The sequence below is a fragment of the Boleophthalmus pectinirostris genome, unplaced genomic scaffold, assembly GCF_026225935.1.
Source record: "Boleophthalmus pectinirostris isolate CB_2022bp ecotype Guang Dong unplaced genomic scaffold, ASM2622593v1 HiC_scaffold_18, whole genome shotgun sequence".
NCBI lineage: Eukaryota > Metazoa > Chordata > Actinopteri > Gobiiformes > Gobiidae > Boleophthalmus > Boleophthalmus pectinirostris.
Genome location: NW_026571133.1, coordinates 39,430,389 through 39,448,917, shown reverse-complemented (window position 1 = coordinate 39,448,917; position 18,529 = coordinate 39,430,389). Strand labels below are relative to the sequence as shown.

The 18,529-nt window shown below is 42.8% G+C and overlaps 1 protein-coding gene across 1 annotated transcript in view; it reads left to right on the top strand.

The window, feature by feature from the left end:
* Positions 1 to 16,131, top strand: part of vsig8a (V-set and immunoglobulin domain containing 8a) — a 69,580-nt gene extending 53,449 nt beyond the window's left edge. Inside the window, exon 7 of the mRNA XM_020938200.2 lies at positions 15,549 to 16,131. Coding sequence (XP_020793859.1) covers positions 15,549 to 15,753 — 205 coding nt within the window. The 3' untranslated portion in view covers positions 15,754 to 16,131. The remainder of the gene's footprint in view (positions 1 to 15,548) is intronic.
* Positions 16,132 to 18,529: the final 2,398 nt, after the last annotated feature.

Here is an 18,529-nt window from a genome sequence, read left to right as displayed (position 1 = left end):
GCACCCCCGACAGAAAACAGTGCGGCGCAGGACACATTTTGAAAGCTCATTGCAGGCTGAGTGTAAAGTAAAATATACAAATGATTCATGTAAGCCTATCATAAATTATTTGTGCTGCATATTATATTTGGCCTTAATAAAAACATATTAAACAGCCTAAATTTGCAGATATGGTCTAATCTTGCGCACATTTTAGACAGTTCCTTTCCGCTTCTCCGTGTTTGACAGAGCTTAAAAAAGCAAATGTCTCCATCTTGTGGGATTTGCGGGTGGGAGTGGGAATAAAAATTAACATTTTTTACAGGCAGGGGAGTGGGACTGCACAATGTGGGTGCAGGTAAGAGTGGGACTGAAAATTCTGTCCTGCACAGACCTCTACTGGGCAGTACTAGGTTTTGTGTAATATAGGAAAAAAGTAGAAAATAATGATCTACATAGGCCAAGTCTAATATTATTAGCAAATATGAGACGGTACAGTGTGTAACTTTTTGGTTGGGGGTTCGTCATCTGCTTGTTTTTATGGATATGTCATTGCTCTGCCTGAAATGTTCCACAGTATGACATTAAACAGATCTACTTTACATTTGGGCCCGGTCAAGCAGAAGTAAACAGCAAGGCCAAAAATTCAAGTTAATGCATCTGATCTAAAAATGTATTGAACAGATACATATGTACTCTAGTTTATGAAACTGTTGACCTTTTTTCTGTATCATTTTTGGTTCTAAAGTTCCATACGTTTTAAACAGACCATGTATGAAACATGGAACAAAAATTATTTCCCAAATTTCAAAGTCCTGCAAATCATGTAAATAAATGGATGTATTTCATCATATCTTGTGTTATTCCATCTTTGAACTGTTGATGAAGGTACAGGGGATTTTTTTTTTTTTTTATGTATTTAAAATGATAAAAATTTGCTTGGAAGGACTGACATATTTTATAGAAATAGTTTCCTTTCATTTTGAAGTAATATTAAAGTATTTGGAAGAAAAAAGCTGATAAATGATGTAAAATCCTGCACCTTCTACTTGTTTGCACATTTTTCCCTCCGTTACTTTTCCGTCCGTTACCATGACCTTTCTTAATAAAAAATCTCATTACTCAAAAAGTAAGAGGTTTTTCAACCTAATCTTGTACCATATGGTAGAAAACTATATGAAGTAAATATTCAAACCAGTTTGTTAAGGATATGTAAGTGAGAACCAAGAGTTATCACTGTTTGGATTTACTGCCCAAAAAGTGCTGCATATTTCATTCCTTCTGTTACCGACATGAGTTTTTTAAATTTTTTGTCAACAACTTGAAAGAATATCACAGGTTTAACTTTACCCTGTTGGAGTGTTAACTCTTTCCTACATTCTGATACTTTACTTATTTCAATAGTCCCTCTAGTTTCTGAATAAGAGACATTTGAATGTAAAAAATCTGCCCCTGTTTCCCTCCGTTACTGCTTGACTGGACCCATATATTCAATTACAGGTGGTTTTATAACTCAAAAATATCTAGAAAAACAGGAAATCTGAGTGTGAGCGTTTCGCCTCTCCACAGATCTGACCTGTAACACTGCCTGATTTGGTCTCCATGAAGATAGAAAGGTTTAATGCCATACTGTGAAACATTCCAGATAAAGCAATAACATCTCCATGAAGAAAAGCATTTGATGGACCCTCCACCAGAAAAGTTACACAATGCACCTTTAATAGTGAATGAAGCGTAAAGTGTAGCTTGAATAATTTGTTTTGGACACTTCGCAAAAGTACTTATCAATCGATTTTTGAAATTTTGTACATGGTTGGAATGGGTATTGTACTTACCTCGTGTCACTGAAAATATTTTGATACTTTGTCTTTTCATGATGCAAATTCTCCGACCGGGCGCAAAAATCAGCTGCGGGGCTGAATTTTGTCGGCCAGCAGATTTGAAATTCATTGGGTGAAACGCCGGAGCTTACCTTGTTTTGGGTTTGACATGGAAATAGCAGTGCTGTGGGTGGACTGAGAGGAGCAATGATCGCACACACAAAATACACAAAAAACAGGTATTTTCTACTCACAAATGTCACTTACTGGAGCCCCGGTAAAAAGTAAACACTGCAATTTGGGAGATGAGTCACAGTCTGTGTCAAAACTGCACCTGGTGGAAATTGTAGCGTCAGAATCACCCGCAGTTTCACAGACATAAATTGTCAAAAAGTGTTAGCAAAAAAATCCAAATATTGTCTTTTTTTAAGAGACTATATGGAACTTTCTGGTGGTATGTCACTTGATTGGTCATAAAAGTTAAAGTATACTTCGGAACATTCTCAACTTGAAGATGGTCACATTTCAGTGGTCAATGGTAACGTTTTTAATCCGTGTATCATTCGTTTTTTAATATAAAATCAAAAATAAGAAAATGAAAACACAACTATTTTCTTCATTATTTGTTTCCAAAACCAAAATGAAAAACCAGATGATTGGATGATGTACTTGGATGAGAGACCACTGGGATTGCCACAGTGTCATTGTGTCCTTAGGCAAGACACTTCACCCACATTGCCTAGTATGAAAGTGGTGTGTGCGTGAGTGTTGGTGGTGGTATTGGCAGCCTCGCTTCCATCAGTCTGTCCCATGGCAGTTGTGACTTCAGTAGTAGTTTACCACCACTGAGTGTTGAGTGAATGAATAATGATCTGTAAAGCACTTTGGGGATCTTGAAAGGTGCTGTATAAATGCGATGATTAATTAATTAAAGATGATTTGTTTTTGTTTTTTTCAGTTTTCGATTTTGTGTTGAAATTAATAATTGAAAAAAAAAAAACAGATAACGACTGTTTCCCATTTCTGTGACTTAAACTGTGATGCCAGACGTTTGCACTGCATACAGACTGAACCAGGACTGAACCAGGACTAAACCAGGACTGAACCAGGACTGAACCAGGACTAAACCAGGACTAAACCAGGACTGAACCAGGACTGAACCAGGACTGAACCAGGACTAAACCAGGTCCAGGACCAGACCGGAACCAGACTGGAACTGAGACCAGGACCTAGACCGGGAACAGACTAGAACTGACACCAGGACTGAGACCAGGACCAGACTGGAAATGAGACCAGGACTGAGGCTGGGACCAGACCAGGACTGAGACCGGGACCAGACTAGGACTGAGACCAGGACCAGACCAGAACTGACACCAGGACTGAGACAGGACAGGACCAGACCAGGACTGAGACCAGGACCAGACTGGAAATGAGACCAGGACTGAGGCTGGGACCAAACCGGGACTGAGAAAAGGACTGAGACCAGGACCTAGACCGGGACCAGACTAGAACTGACACCAGGACTGAGACCAGGACCAGACCAGAACTGACACCAGGACTGAGACCAGGACCAGACTGGAAATGAGACCAGGACTGAGGCTGGACCAAACCGGGACTGAGAAAAGGACTGAGACCAGGACCTAGACCCAGACTGAGACTGAGAACTGAGACCAGGACTGAGACCAGAACTGACACCAGGACTGAGACCAGGACCAGACCAGAACTGACACCAGGACTGAGACCAGGACCAGACCAGAACTGACACCAGGACTGAGGCTGGGACCAAACCGGGACTGAGAAAAGGACTGAGACCAGGACCTAGACCGGGACCAGATTAGAACTGAGACCAGGACCAGACCAGGACTGAACCAGGACTGAGACCAGGACCAGACCAGAACTGACACCAGGACTGAGACCAGGACCAGACCGGAAATGAGACCAGGACTGAGGCTGGGACCAAACCAGGACTGAGACCAGGACCTATACTGGGACCAGACTAGAACTGAGACCAGGACCAGACTAGAACTGACACCAGGACTGAGACCAAGGCCAGACTGGAAATGGGACCAGGACTGAGGCTGGGACCAGACCGGGACTGAGACCAGGACTGAGGCCAGGATCAGATCAGTGAAAATGGTCCTGATTTAGTCCTGATTTAGTCCTGGTTCAGTCTAAGTTTAAGTCACGGAAATGGGAAATTGTCGTTATCTGTTTTTTCCATTATTCTTTTGAACACAAAATAGAAAACTGATAAAACGATTATTATTATTAAAACGAAACCATTATCCGTTTTTTTCCATTTTGGTTTTGGAGACAAATAATGATGAAAATAGTTGTTTTTTTCCTTTTCTTCCTTTCCTTCTGAATGAAACGGATTGTATCGCAACACTTTTCCACCTTCAAGGTACTGTTTACATCAAGATACCACACACACATTCATACACTAGTGTACGCAGACACTGGGGGCGATGTGGGTTCAGTGTCTTGCTCAGGGACACGACGGCAGCATTTGTCCGTGGGAGCTCAATTCGCACCACCAACTTGTGACCGCTCAACCGATGATGTTTATGTCGAGAGCGGGATTCTGTATTCAATCACGGTACTGCATTCTGAATACTTTTACATCGAGTCGCATTATATTATAAAGTAAAAAACATGATTTGCAATTACAGGCTTATATAAACTGTTTTATTTTAGTCGCACAGTTTGTTTTGCCTTCATTTACATCCAATTAGGGAAGGGAAATTGCACACGCTCACATTGTAAGAGTTGTTTTCTTCTTTCTCACTAATAACTTTCAGATTAGTACAAAAAAAATATGAGAATGTACCGCAATGTATTCCTTTGTGTGTCTATATTCTGAATAGCACCAAATGAAAGAGTAGCTGAATACAATGAGTCAAACTTAGTATTCTGAATATGTATGCTCCGTACATGTATTCAGTTCAAGGTATTCCTCCTCCAGGCCAAGTAAGAGTCAGGTTTGTGGAGATGCAAGCCTGCTCATAATAAGGACGCATGTTTTTCAGTGCAACAAACACAACCGCAATGAAATAAAAAACATGGCTTTACTTAGTCTAAAAAGTTACTTAACTTTTAAGTTTATCATCGTATTTTCCTGGTTGGACACAGACAGAAGATATGAGATTCAATGAGTTTCCAGACAATCTAAAAAAAAAAAAAAAAAAGTTGTGACAGTGTTTGCTGAAGTGTGCATTGTGTCACCATGGTAACTGCTGAACATTCCACCATAAAGATGCATGTAGTACACCAAGCAAGATGCCAGTGCAGAGTACCATAGTTAATTTTGTCCAGTTTCTGTGCTCACTTGCAATTTTGATAAATAATTACATAACATTTTAATAAAATAAACATTTTGACAGTGCAATCTCCATGGAGACAGGGATTAGGAGTTTGAAAATTTGCATGCAAACCCCTAAACTAGACCATGAACTAGGATGACCAGACGTCCCAAAAAATTCAGGACAGCCCCGAAATCTGGACCTAAATGTTCAGAAAGTTATACTAAAACTGAATAGTGAGTAGTTATTTTCTGATAAACATTAAAAACTGCTCTATTCGTAAAGCGTATATTGGCCTTGGTTGCATCCTGTGTTGCAACAGGGAAGAGCGTCTGACTGAAGGCGCGTGCTGACAGGACGCAACAGCCGCTGCGTGTGCTGCTGAGTGGAGAGCAGAGGGAAGGCAGTGCCACAACCAAACACTCCCCTATATCATGTAGCTCATTACATCAAGTCATTTTTAGTGTGGACCCTGATTTGTCATTTACATTTTTATTTTGTTCTTTCTTCCGTTTTGTGTGTATTCAGCCAACACCGTCCTGAATTTCAACCATTCTCACCCTACCATGAACACTCGTACTGATCACAAACCTGAAAATGTACTTTTTAAATCAATTAACAAACGAATAAACCTTGAGAATTCAGACTGTTAAACCTTATTTGGTTGTATTTGTGTGCATTGTGTCTCCGTGGTATAGTGTCGTAGTGCTCAAGACCGGTCTTGGTCTCGAGACCGGCCTTGAGACTAGTTTTTTTACGGTCTTGGTCTCGTCTCGGATTTGAGCGCGTTTGGACTCGGTCTTGTCTCGGTCTTGAAGGCGCTTGGACTCGGTCTTGTCTCGGTCTTGAAGGCGCTTGGACTCGGTCTTGTCTCGGACTCGAGGACTGACACTTGTCGAGTGCGATCATATTTCATTACGGCCGCTGCTGTCGGCGGTTTACTTCTTACTGCAACATGTGGCTGAAGTTTGCCAATAAAAGTGCACAAATGAATCTGTATTTGTCATGATGTGCTTTTGGTAAATGTGCAAAGGCTAAATCTCTCTGCAAAACCAGTAAGAGAATGTAACTGCAATTAGAAACTTGAAAAAAAAAAAAAGGTTTAAAAATCCTACCCACATTCTTCAGAGTTTTGTGTAAAGTGTTATCTTAAAGAAAGTGTTCTCAAAGTGTGGGTCCAAAAAAGGAGCGCAGTGTTTCAGTGCAGTACAGTTTGCTTGGCTTATTTTATGCCTAAATGAACGTTAATCAGATCAAACGGAGATAGATTTATAAAAACATTGATATATATGTGCCAAAATAACTGTAAAATACAAATAAATGTAGAAAATGACAAAGAAGGTCTTGATTTGGTCTGGATGGGCCGTGGTCTTGGTCTTGTCCTGGTCTCGACTCTCAGAGGTCTTGGTCTTGTCCTGGTCTGGGGACACTGTGGTCTCGGACTGTTCTTGTTCTCGAGCAGTGTGATCTTGACTACAACACTACCACGATTCCACCTGAAAAGTGACATCACACACCTTTACACAAAACACCGTTGTGAAGAATACGGCACCTCACTACTACCTCGTCCCTGCAAAAGTAGACACATGCATGCACACTGCTAGAATACAGATATATTTGAAAGCCTCGCACGCATTATGTGCAGCAGCGGTCCTTGGAACTCCTCTCCCTTGTATACTCCCTTTGTGTTGTGTTCACTCGGAGCTGCACTTACACACACACTGAATGCTAACGCGCTGGAGGGCTCCGAGCTGGCAGTGGAGTGGATAGGAGCAGACTGGCCAGTGCTATAGTATTTGGAGCGTGCCAAAAGTAATCTGTACTTCACTGAGTTATACCGGGCAGGCTTTGGGCGGAGGGGAGGGAGCGGAGCGAGGAGAGGAGAGGAGGGACTGGAGCTACCGAGTGACATAAAAAAAGCAACTTGGCTCAGAACGGTCTCCAAGGTCTTCACAGTCTAATGTAATTCTATTCAGAGGAGCTGGCGGTGTGTGGGCGGAATAGTAAAAGTGAGTTCAACAAGTCCTGAAGTTGTATTTGCATTATTGCAGTGTTGCCAGATCCTCAAAAACACATTATCATAGAAAGTGGCCAAAATAATACAATGAGGATTTGCGTGTGACGTGGCAGTCGTGTGATTAATGTTTTGGCGGCCACAGTGGAGGTCAAGATTGGGGTTGATCCAGATGGTGTTTTAAGTTATTTCAGTGATGATTGTCGAATTTTTCTTTCATTGCCAGAGGGGTACCAATAATTTTGTTCACGACTGTTTATGGTCTATGGCTTAAGCCAGGGGTGGGCAAACTTTTCGGCTCGCGGGCCACATAGGGTCCTAAAGTTTGACTGAAGGGCCGGACAGAAGACAGGACATGACGTGTTAAGAGCTTGGCTTCATTACATTCATATTGACGTTTATGTAGGACTTCGGTGTCACACTATGCGCTTCAAAACTACATAAAATGTAAAGACCTGTTCCACTGCACACCAACACGTGAACAAACAGCTGAGCTTAATGTTTTCAAATCCGACTAAAAATAGCTCAAATTCAAAGCTCACGCCATTTAACCACACACATATAACCACAAGAGCAGTAAAACCGACTCTATGAAGTTGTAATTACTAAACATTACAACTCTGAGTTTAAAGTTTTCAGTGTTTGATTTTTACCAATTTAAAATGGAAGCATTGCAGCCTTTTATCTTGAAACACTTCTACTTCACTCATGGTCCGAATAACTCCTGTAAGAACACTTTCCCATAAAGCATTGCGGCCAACATAATACACCGCACCTCAATGTATATATAGTGCACCATCTACTGGGAAACGCCAGAAATGCATGACAAATAAAACATCAACAAGGTTTATTATTGTAATTTATTCCAGTTCAGCGGGCCGGATTGAAAGGTTTAAAGGGCCGCATACGGCCCCCGGGCCGTAGTTTGCCCACCCCTGGCTTAAGCCCTACTCGCGTGGGATAAGTACAATCTGGGGACGTGTGGTAATTTGTATATTACCGCCCCACGTCTGTGTTATTTGCAGCTGTTACGTTTGGGCACTTTTTGGTTTCCCCCCGTTTTTTTATTGTCTATATTTTTTGTAGCATTTCTGCCTAGTTTTGTTTTTGTAAGTTGGTTATGTTTTTGTAGTTTTTTTTAATACTCATTTCCGGCAGGAGCCCTTAAATGCTCGAGCCCGGCGCCGCCTCTCTCTCACTCTTCTCACTCTCTACCTCCTGTTTTGACCCGGTGGGACCGGCTGTCCTGTTTTCGCTTTTCTGTTGGGTTTAGGTTGTTGGGTTTTTTTGGTCTTTAGTTATGGGTGCTGGCACCGGCTCCTACGGCCCTGGTTCAGCTGACGTCATTGTTATTAAAAGCCCGCGTTGCATGCTGGGAAATATTTTGGTCGGAGGCAAGAAACATGATAGCGTTCAAACACAGTGCGTAACCTCGAGTATTTATCCCCGATAATGGGAAATTCCTGCTGCATTTTCGGATGCACAAATAGAAGCACGGAAGAAGGAAAATGTCTTTTCCGTATTTCGAGTGAAAAGAACCGGTAACGGCGAATTAAATGGCTTTCAAACATCGCAGAGCAAACGTAGAAGATCCTAACAAACCGTGGACTCCAACAAGTTCAACAACACATCAAGACTCTTGGAGGTTTTCATCTTTTCTGCTGTGAATGGCCCAGGAGTTTCCACCAAGTCATTGTGGATATCGCCAAAGTGAATATTTGGCCACTTAGTTGGTGATTCCGACCAGAAATTTGGTTTGGTCCAGACTCTGTCGGGGTTGAAAAGGGTGATTTGGCGTCTGTCGATGCTTATGACCAATTTCTGGTCAAATGGTCTTGGGTCCTCTGCTGTTGGAGTGGAGAAATAACCAGGATCAATACCCTTTACGTGCTTTCTCGCTCCATCCGTCATGTTGAATTAGTTTCTTGCCACCGACCAAAATAATTCCCAGCATGCAACGCGCACTTTTGTCAACAATGAAACTCGCCTATAGGGTTGGCCCGGTGTAGCACCCTTTTGTTCTCTTTGGCCGGCTCATCAGGTCCACTTTTCTGTTGTTACTTTTCTTGGTTTCTTGGTTTGGGCACGGGTTAGGGGTTTCTTTTTGGGTTTAAAAACATCTCCACAGAAAGAAAAAAGAAAAAAAAACTCTCATCTTTAATTTGGTTTCCGTGTCCTTTTAAAATATGTTGGGACTCGTCTTCCTGGGACGTAACAGCAGCGCATTCGCACGGGATGAGCGAAGTCCGTAACTTACTCTGCTTTACTGATATTACGACGGATATGTCGTAACATCAGCTATAAAAATAGGAAGGCTAGTTAGTATAAAGGCAACTGGACCAGTACTAGACCAGTATTAGACCAGGATTGAACCAGGACTAAACCAGGTCTAAACCAGGACTGGCTCAGGACTAGACCAGGACTGGTACAGGACTGGACCGGGACTAATCCAGGACCGGTATAGAACTGAATCAAGACTAAACCAGGACTTAACCAGGACTAAACCAGTGTCGACCTAGCAGGCCGAGCTGCGCAAATGCAAACATTGATTTTCAGACTCCATATACTATAACCTTTCCAAAAATATATCGTTTAGCAAATCCCAAAAGATCCCACTAAGGTTAAAATGTGAATATAAGGAACCGGACTATCAGTTATAATACAATCATGGCGACTTTAAACAGCGCAGGTGACATACAACTGTCCGAAACCGCCAGCTTGTTAGATCAGCCGTCATTAGAAAGGTAAAGTCGTCCTCCTGGGTTGTGGAATAGATCCCGATCTAATTCCGATGTAGTATCTGTTTTTTTTCATGTTAGATCTTCTTTCATAGGAAATAAGCGAACATTCTGCTTTGTCTTTCACTGGTGATGGGGTGTGTACGGGAATAATGATTGGACATAATCTGGTGAAAATGGGTTATCATTCTTCATAACTACGAGAAAAAAACACTTTTGGTATATATCTTATTTCATTTACTGTAAATCTCTTTTTCATTTGTGTGGAGATGGTCCCTCACCAGAAATGAAATGCTGACTGCACAGGCGACTGTACTCAGTGGCTCCATCCCTCTCTTTTTATGTCGCTCTCCACCTCTGCCTGCGATCTTTATCAGCCGGGATCGGACAGAAAGATACTTTGGCCTCTTTCTTTAGCAGATTGACTCCAGGCAGAACATCCAAAAGCAACACAGGTCAAAACCATTGTTATTCAATTCAAATGTTATCACACACTAATACTACACGTTGGTCTAGATCAGGGGTGCCCACACTTTTTCAGCATGTGGGCTACTTATAAAATGACCAAGTCAAAATGATCTACCTAATACAAGACCAAGCAAACTGTTCTGCACTGAAACACTCTGCTCCTCTTTTTTGGACCCTTATCCACAGCTTGAGAAGCTCTTCTTTAAGGGATCTTCCACTGACACTTTACACAAAACTGTGAAAAAAATGAAGTGGGTAGGATTTTTAAACCTGTTTTTTTCAAGTGTCTAACTGCAGTTACATTCTTTTTCTGCTTCTGCAATGGTATTTACCTCTACACATTATCAAACCAAACGCACATCGTGACAAACACAGATGCATTTGTGAACTTTTATTAGGCAAACTTCAGCCACATGTCGCAGTAGTTCTGTTCTGTGCTGTAGGCTCCTCTGTGCCAACACTGGAACATACATTTAGATTAGTTTTTGCTTCGCATTTCGTCTTGTTCTAATCAGCGCATTGAGGAGGAGTCTGTGTGCTGTACACGGGGAGAAGAGGGAGAGTGAAAAGGTGAGGAGCGGCGCGCTGACGTGACACAGATGAACAGACAAGATGTTTGAAAAAGTTGAACCTCTCCTGTGATACACGCTGGTACACGAGGACACACGAAGACACACGAAGACACACGAAGACACACGAAGACACACGAAGACACACGAAGACACACGCTGTTGTGGACAAGGCACGCGCAGGGAGTGTGTGAGTTTGTGATGTGCCGCACATTATCCACGGGTTCAAATGAACGCACAGGCTACAGAGAGATGCCCCCGCACACTCCCACACACTCCCACACAGCCCCGCACACTCCCACACAGCCCCGCACACTCCCGCACACTCCCGCACACTCCCGCACACTCCCGCACACTCCCACACACCGGTACAAGTTTATTGCCGACACCAGCGGCCATAATGAAATATGATCACACTTGTTGAGTGTCAGACCTGGAGTGAGAGACTAGACCGAGTCCAAACGCGATCGAGTCCGAGACGAGTCCTACGACACTGCGATCTACCCACACGAGCTTGGAGATCGACTGGTAGATCTCGATCGACGTATTGGGCACCACTGGTCTAGATGGACAGTTTGACCTCCAATATGGCGGCATAAACACCAGGTCATGTGGTTTTTGTGACATAGAAGCAAAAACTTACCAGGTGGTAGTGATGGGGACTTGCAAGTCGTGACTTGGACTCGAGTCAGACTTGAGTCACTATTTTTAGGACTTGAGACTTGACTTGATAAAATGGACTAAGATTTGGGACTTGACTTGGAAATGAAGGTCAGTGACTTGGGACTTGACTCAGACTTGAGTGTGACTTGAGAAGACTTGAGAATAACTTTTAAATCTGAATTCTTTCTGTTCTGACTATAATGAGTCACACTAAGATCTTGTCCAGGCTTTTAAAAAGAAAAAAAAAAGCATTTCTACAACTCTTACATATACTATAAATACTCACATGTAAATATACTATGATTTTTTAAGTACAATTTATCTTAAAAGTCATAAATTGCAAAAATCTAAACTGTATTTGGTGTTTTGGTTTAAAGACTTGAAAATACTTGAAGCTCAAAGCAGACGACTTGGACTTGACTTGGACTTATGGGCCAGTGACTCGAGACTCGACTTGGACTTGTCTGTATTTGACTTAGGACTTGACTCAGACTTGAGGTCAAAGACTTGAGACTTACTTGAGACTTGCAAAACGATGACTTGGTCCCACCTCTGGCAGGTCGGAGTTCAGGGGGCGGCGATTGACAAGTGGATTAGCCAATCAGGGAAATGCAGTAGCAGATCCGGCTGAAGCAAAATAAATATACGGCAAGGAAAGAAAAAATAAAATTAAAATATGTAAAAGTAACTAAAATGATAGTGAGCAGTAGCTGGGTAGCTCAGTCAGTTGAGTGTTTGTCCTGTTTGTCTACAGTTGGGGGTTCAAATCCCACTCTCAGCGTAAGAAATATTCACTAGCAAGGACCACACCAAGAACGACAAAGAAGTTTTATTGATGATGTACGAGGCGGGGCGGAGGTGACCGGGTTGAGACTCTGGGTGAGGGGCTCCGTCTCAATCTTCAGCTTGGCCCAGCTGGAACAGTCCTGGTCCAGTCCTGGTTTAGTCCTTGTTCAGTCCTGGTTTAGTCCTGGTTAAGTCCTGGTTTAGTCCTGGTTAAGTCCTGGTTTAGACCTGGTTTAGTCCTGGTTCAGTTCTGGTTTAGTCCTGGTTTAGTCCTGGTTTAGTCCTGGTTTAATCCTGGTTCAGTTCTGGTTTAGTCCTGGTTCAATCCTTGTTTAGTCCTGGTTCAGTTCTGGTTTAGTCCTGGTTCAATCCTTGTTTAGTCCTGGTTCAGTCCTGGTTCAGTTCTGGTTTAGTCCTGGTTCAGTCCTGGTTTAGTCCTGGTTTAGTCCTGGTTCAGTTCTGGTTTAGTCCTGGTTTAATCCTGGTTCAGTTCTGGTTTAGTCTTGCTCCAGTCCTGGTCCAGTCCTGGTTTAGTCCTTGTTCAGTCCTGGTTTAGTCCTGGTTAAGTCCTGGTTTAGTCCTGGTTAAGTCCTGGTTTAGTCCTGGTTAAGTCCTGGTTTAGACCTGGTTTAGTCCTGGTTAAGTTCTGGTTTAGTCCTGGTTCAGTTCTGGTTTAGTCCTGGTTTAGTCCTGGTTTAGTCCTGGTTTAGTCCTGGTTTAATCCTGGTTCAGTTCTGGTTTAGTCCTGGTTCAGTTCTGGTTTAGTCCTGGTTCAGTCCTGGTTTAGTCCTGGTTTAGTCCTGGTTCAGTTCTGGTTTTGTCCTGGTTCAGTCCTGGTTTAGTCTTGGTTTTGTCCTGGTTTAGTCCTGATTCAGTTCTGGTTCAGTCCTGGTTTAGTCCTGGTTCAGTTTTGGTTTAGTCCTGCTTCAGTCCTGGTTTAGTATTGGTTTAGTCCTGGTCCAGTCCTGGTTTAGTCCTGGTTCAGTCATGGTTTAGTCCTGGTTTAGTCCTGGTTTCATCCTGGTTCAGTCCTGGTCCAGTCCTGGTTCAGCTCTGGTTTAGTCCTGGTTCAGTCCTGGTTCAGTCCTGGTCCAGTTCTGGTTTAGTCCTGACGATCTCCTCGCTTCCACACAGACGTTGCGTGTAAACTCCTCGACTTATCTTAACCGCGTCCACTTCTATCACCTGTTGCCTCCGTGTTTAGTCTTCATCCCTTTTCATTTCGATCCCCGTCGTTTATTCCCACTCCGCACGACCCCGATACTTGAACGTTTCCTCCTGAAGCGCGGACCCTTTCTTCACATATAATCACGAGACGAGACGCTTTCCGAAACTCGAAAATCTCCCAAGCATTTTCCAGCTAAATTCAATTACCCTGACGCTGACATTTGCCCACCCGGTTCATCCCATTAAGAGTCTTTATTCACTTTGAAGAGCGTGGAAACATTCTTAGGCAACGTTATTAGAGATTAGCCAATACTGAGACGAAGAAGAAGCAGCAACGTCTGAAAGGTTATTAAATCTACCACTGTGAAACTGCGAACAAACACACACGAGTCCAAAGAAACGCAGCGCAATTCACATACAGTCAGTAACAGATGGGATATACTCAAGAAATACAGAGAATTACAGAATCTAACCCGGACTAAACCAGATCAGACCAGGATTTCTGCAGGATTAGACCAGGATTAAACCAGGACTAGGCCAGGACTAGACCAGGACTAACCCAGACGAGGACTAGACCAAGACTAACCCAGACGAGGACTAGACCAAGACTAACCCAGACGAGGACTAGACCAAGACTAAACAACATGAAGACTAAACCAGACCAGGACAAGACCAGGACTAAACCAGATTAAGACTAAACCAGGACTAAACCAGACCAACGCTAGACCAGGACTAAACCAAAACAGGTCTAGACGAGAACAGGACTAGGCCAGGACTAAACCAGACCAGGACTACACCAGGACTACATCAGGAATGAAGCAGACCAGGACTTCTACAGGATTAGATTGAACTAAACTAGACCAGGACTAGACCAGGACTAAACCAGATGACGACTAAACCTGGACTAAACCAGGACTAAACCAGATGACGACTAAACCTGGACTAAACCTGGACTAAACCAGGACTAAACCAGACCAGGACTAAATCAGATAAGGACTAAACTAGACCAGGACTAGACCAGGACTAAACCAGATGATGACTAGACCTGGACTAAACCAGGCCAAGGCTTCTACAGGACTAAACTAGGACTAATTCTGACCAGAACTAAACCAGAACAGGATTTGACCAGGACTACACCAGGAATAAACCAGGACTACACCAGGACTAGACAAGGACGAAACCAGCAGGACTAGACCAGGACTAAAACAGATGAGGACTAAACCTGGACTGAAGCAGAACAGGACTAGACCAGGACTAAGCCAGACCAGGACTAGACCAGGATTTCACCAGACCACCACCAGACCACACCAGGACTCGAACAGGATTAGACCTGGAGTAAACAAGATCAGGACTAGACCAAGACTAGACCAAGACTAAACCAGATGAGGACTAGGCCAGGGCTAAACCAGACCTGGACTAGACTAGGAATGAACCAGGACTAGACCAGAACTAAACCAGGACTAAACCAGATCAGGACTAGACCAGGACTTTTACAGAACTAGACCAGGAATGAACCAGGACTAGACCAAGACTAGACTAGGACTAAACCAGATGAGGATTAAGACAGGGCTAAACCAGGACTAAACTAGGACTAAACCAGACCAGGACTAGACGAGGACTAAACCAGAACAGGACTAGGCCAGGACTAAACCAGACCAGGACTAGACTAGGAATGAATCAGGACTAGACCAGGACTAAACCAGGACTAGACCAGGACTAAACCAAACGATGACTAAATCAGGACTAAACCAGGACTAAACCAGACCAGGACTAGACCAGGACTAAACCAGGACTAGACCAGGAATGAACCAGGACTAGACCAGGTCTAGACCAGGACTAAACCAGACCAGGACAAAAAGAGATCATTAAAAACAGGAAGTAAAACCACAAGGCACACTTATAAACAATTTCAAAATAAAAGCACACAAATAAAACCACTGCCAAAAGTCCTCGTGCATTTTCATCATCAACATTTTTCACTTCTGGAACTATTTTTAGGTCTATTGTCTCCGTCTTCATTATCCTCATATTTTCTTTTGCAGAGAGGACGTCCCCCCTCCGGAGAGCCGACCCGTCAGCCGCAGGACCACCAGGAGCAGCGGCCCCTCCCAGCACCACGTGACCTATGACCCTCTGGGGGGCACGGAGCTCAGCTGGTCCGACGACGTGACCTCCGACCCCCCGTCCAGCAAAAACCAAGTCTACACCCCGGTACAGTACGACAGCAAGTTCGGGTACGCCGTTTGAGAAAAGGAGGAGGAGGCGGAGGACGGGAGACGATCAAAGCTGTGAAGAACAAGAGAAAACGGACAATTTCTCTCATCGTAAATCCAGAATTTCAAGATAATTAGGAAAAAAACTGATACATGACTGAATATCGATGGTTAGTTTTGGGAGGAGATGAAGAGGCTGGAAGGTTCTGCTGCTGCGGTATAAGGCAGTGGGTCGTTACATTTTTTGTCACCAAGGTTTGTCCGGCTAACTCAGGTACAATTTATGAGTTTGTCAATTATTATGATTCTGTTTTATTGTTTTTATTACACTACAAGTCAAAAGTTCAGCCACATTTTTACATTTTTGTTTTGTCTTTATTTGCGTCTCTGTTTACGTTGTAGATTCTCACGGAAGGCATCGAAACTATGAGTGAACATGTGTGGAATGTAACAAAAAAATTTAAAAAATATTCATTAAAAAAGATCCTGAACTTGAGCATCTTCACTGTATTGAAAAAAAAAAGACAGCATTTTTCTTTTGCTATGGATTAGGTCTAGAATGATTCATCGACTGGTTTCACTTTGTGGAAACCGTCTGACCTGGCAGCATTAGGATTCGTTCGCTCGACGGCAGGTGGGTACTTTTTTTAGAATCCCGTAGGAAGAAGGACAGTAATGTCTTTTCCCCTTGATAAAATTCACCAAACATTCTCTTTGTTCCAGCTTTTTTCCTTGATCTCGGGAATCTTTGCTAACACAGAATGTACGACTCTTCGCTGATTGGCTGGTGCCCGAACTCGTACGTCCGGGGTTTTTGCGAACCGTCTAGTATATTCCAATTCCTGACCTAGTCGCTGGAGAGAAATGAAATTGAGCGGCGGCACTAGGTGACACCAGCCTGGTTAGATTAGGTCTAGACGACTGAGGGATTATGCAGACATTTTTTAGCAGACTTCATTAAGAAACTAATTGAAAGAAAGCCAAGGGTTTGTACATGTAACTATTATTATGTTAGGAGTAAATAATAGGACTCAACATCATTTTTAATTATAAGTCTCTGGGAAGTGTTAAAAAGTCCATGTGTGCCTGGTTGTGAAAGACTGGTATACTAGTACAACTTATGTCCTTGTTCTGGCAAAAAGTGGGTAAATTCTAGGGATGTACCGATACTAGGGGTGTAACGATACAATATCATCACAGTATGAACCTCACGGTACGATATTTACTGAGATATCGTGGGAAAGCTGAACGATATGATGGGGAGGCTCACGATTAGGGATGTAATGATATCCAAAAAATATCCAAAATCCTCAGTACGGTACTGATGATATGTATGTTGTGGAGAGGTGGGACTTGTAAGTTGTGACTTGGACTCAGACTTGAGTCACTATTTTAGGACTTGAGACTTGACGTGATAAATGGACTAAGACATGGGACTTGACTTGGACCGGAAGAGCTACAAGCTCGTCTCCACACTGTGTAAGGCTTCACAGTGGCAGAGTGGTTAGCATTTATGCCTCACAGCAAGAAGGTTTTGGGTTCAATCCCCAGGTCACCCGGGCCTTTCTGTGTGAAGTTTGTTAGTTAGGCTTATTTCATTTATACAAATAATTATTCTGTAGTTGTTTGAAGGATAAATAACAGTTGCATAACACAATCTGGACTCTTGTGTAATAAGTTAACTGTATCGGTTCATATCAGGTATCACTTATGTAACTTTTCTTCATGAAGATCTTATTACTTTAGAATGTTTGACAGCAGAGGTGGGACAAGTCGTTGTTTTGCAAGTCTCAGGTAAGTCTCAAGTCTTTGACCTCAAGTCCGAGTCAAGTCCCAAGTCAAATACAGGTAAGTCCATGTCGAGTCTCACGTCACTGGCCCATACGTCCAGGTTGTCACTACATCATCCAAGGTGGCTGAGTGGTAAGTAGTTATGCCTCACAGCCAGAAGGTTTTAGGTTCAATGCCCAGGTCATCTGGGGCTTTCTGAGTGAGTTTTTTTAAGTCAGGCTTATTTCATTCATACAAATAACTATTCTGTAGTTATTTGAAGGATAAACAGCTTAACACAATTGGGACTCTTGTGTAATAAGTTAACTGTATCGGTTCATATCAAGTATCACACGTCGAGTCCCACGTCACTGGCCCATAAGTCCAGATCGTCTCCAAACCATCCAAGGCGGCATGGTGGCTGAGTGACTAGCGCTTATGCCTCACAGCAAGAAGATTCTGAGTTTGATCCCTGGGTCACCCAGGTCTTTTTGTGTGGAGTTTGCATGTTTCTCCATGTGTCTGGATGAGTTTTCTCTGGGCACTCCAGTTTCCCCCATCTCCAAGAAGAACAGTTGATAAGCTAAGGGCAATTAAAATCACAGAACCTGCCCAGCAACTACAGGTGGAAGTTAGTTCTGGTCCTACAACCTGGTACAATGCATCTCTTCTGTTAAGGTTAATGTAAAAATTGTGTGCTGTCCCTCATTAAAATAATATATACAAGTCAAGTTCAAGTCTTTAAACCAAAGTAGCAAATATAGCTTAGATGTTTGCAATTTATATGAATTCTAAACTAAACTGTGCTTAAAAAGTCACGGTATATTTATATGTGAGTATTTATAGACTATATAAGAGTCATAAAAATGAATTTAGTTAATGTTTCCTTTTTAAATGTCATTGACAAGATCTTAGTGTGAATCATTACAGTCAGAATAGAAAGAATTCAGATTTAAAAGTGCTTCTCAAGTCTTCTCAAGTCACAGGCCTCAAGTCCGAGTCAAGTCCCAAGTCACTTACCTTCAAATCCAAGTCAAGTC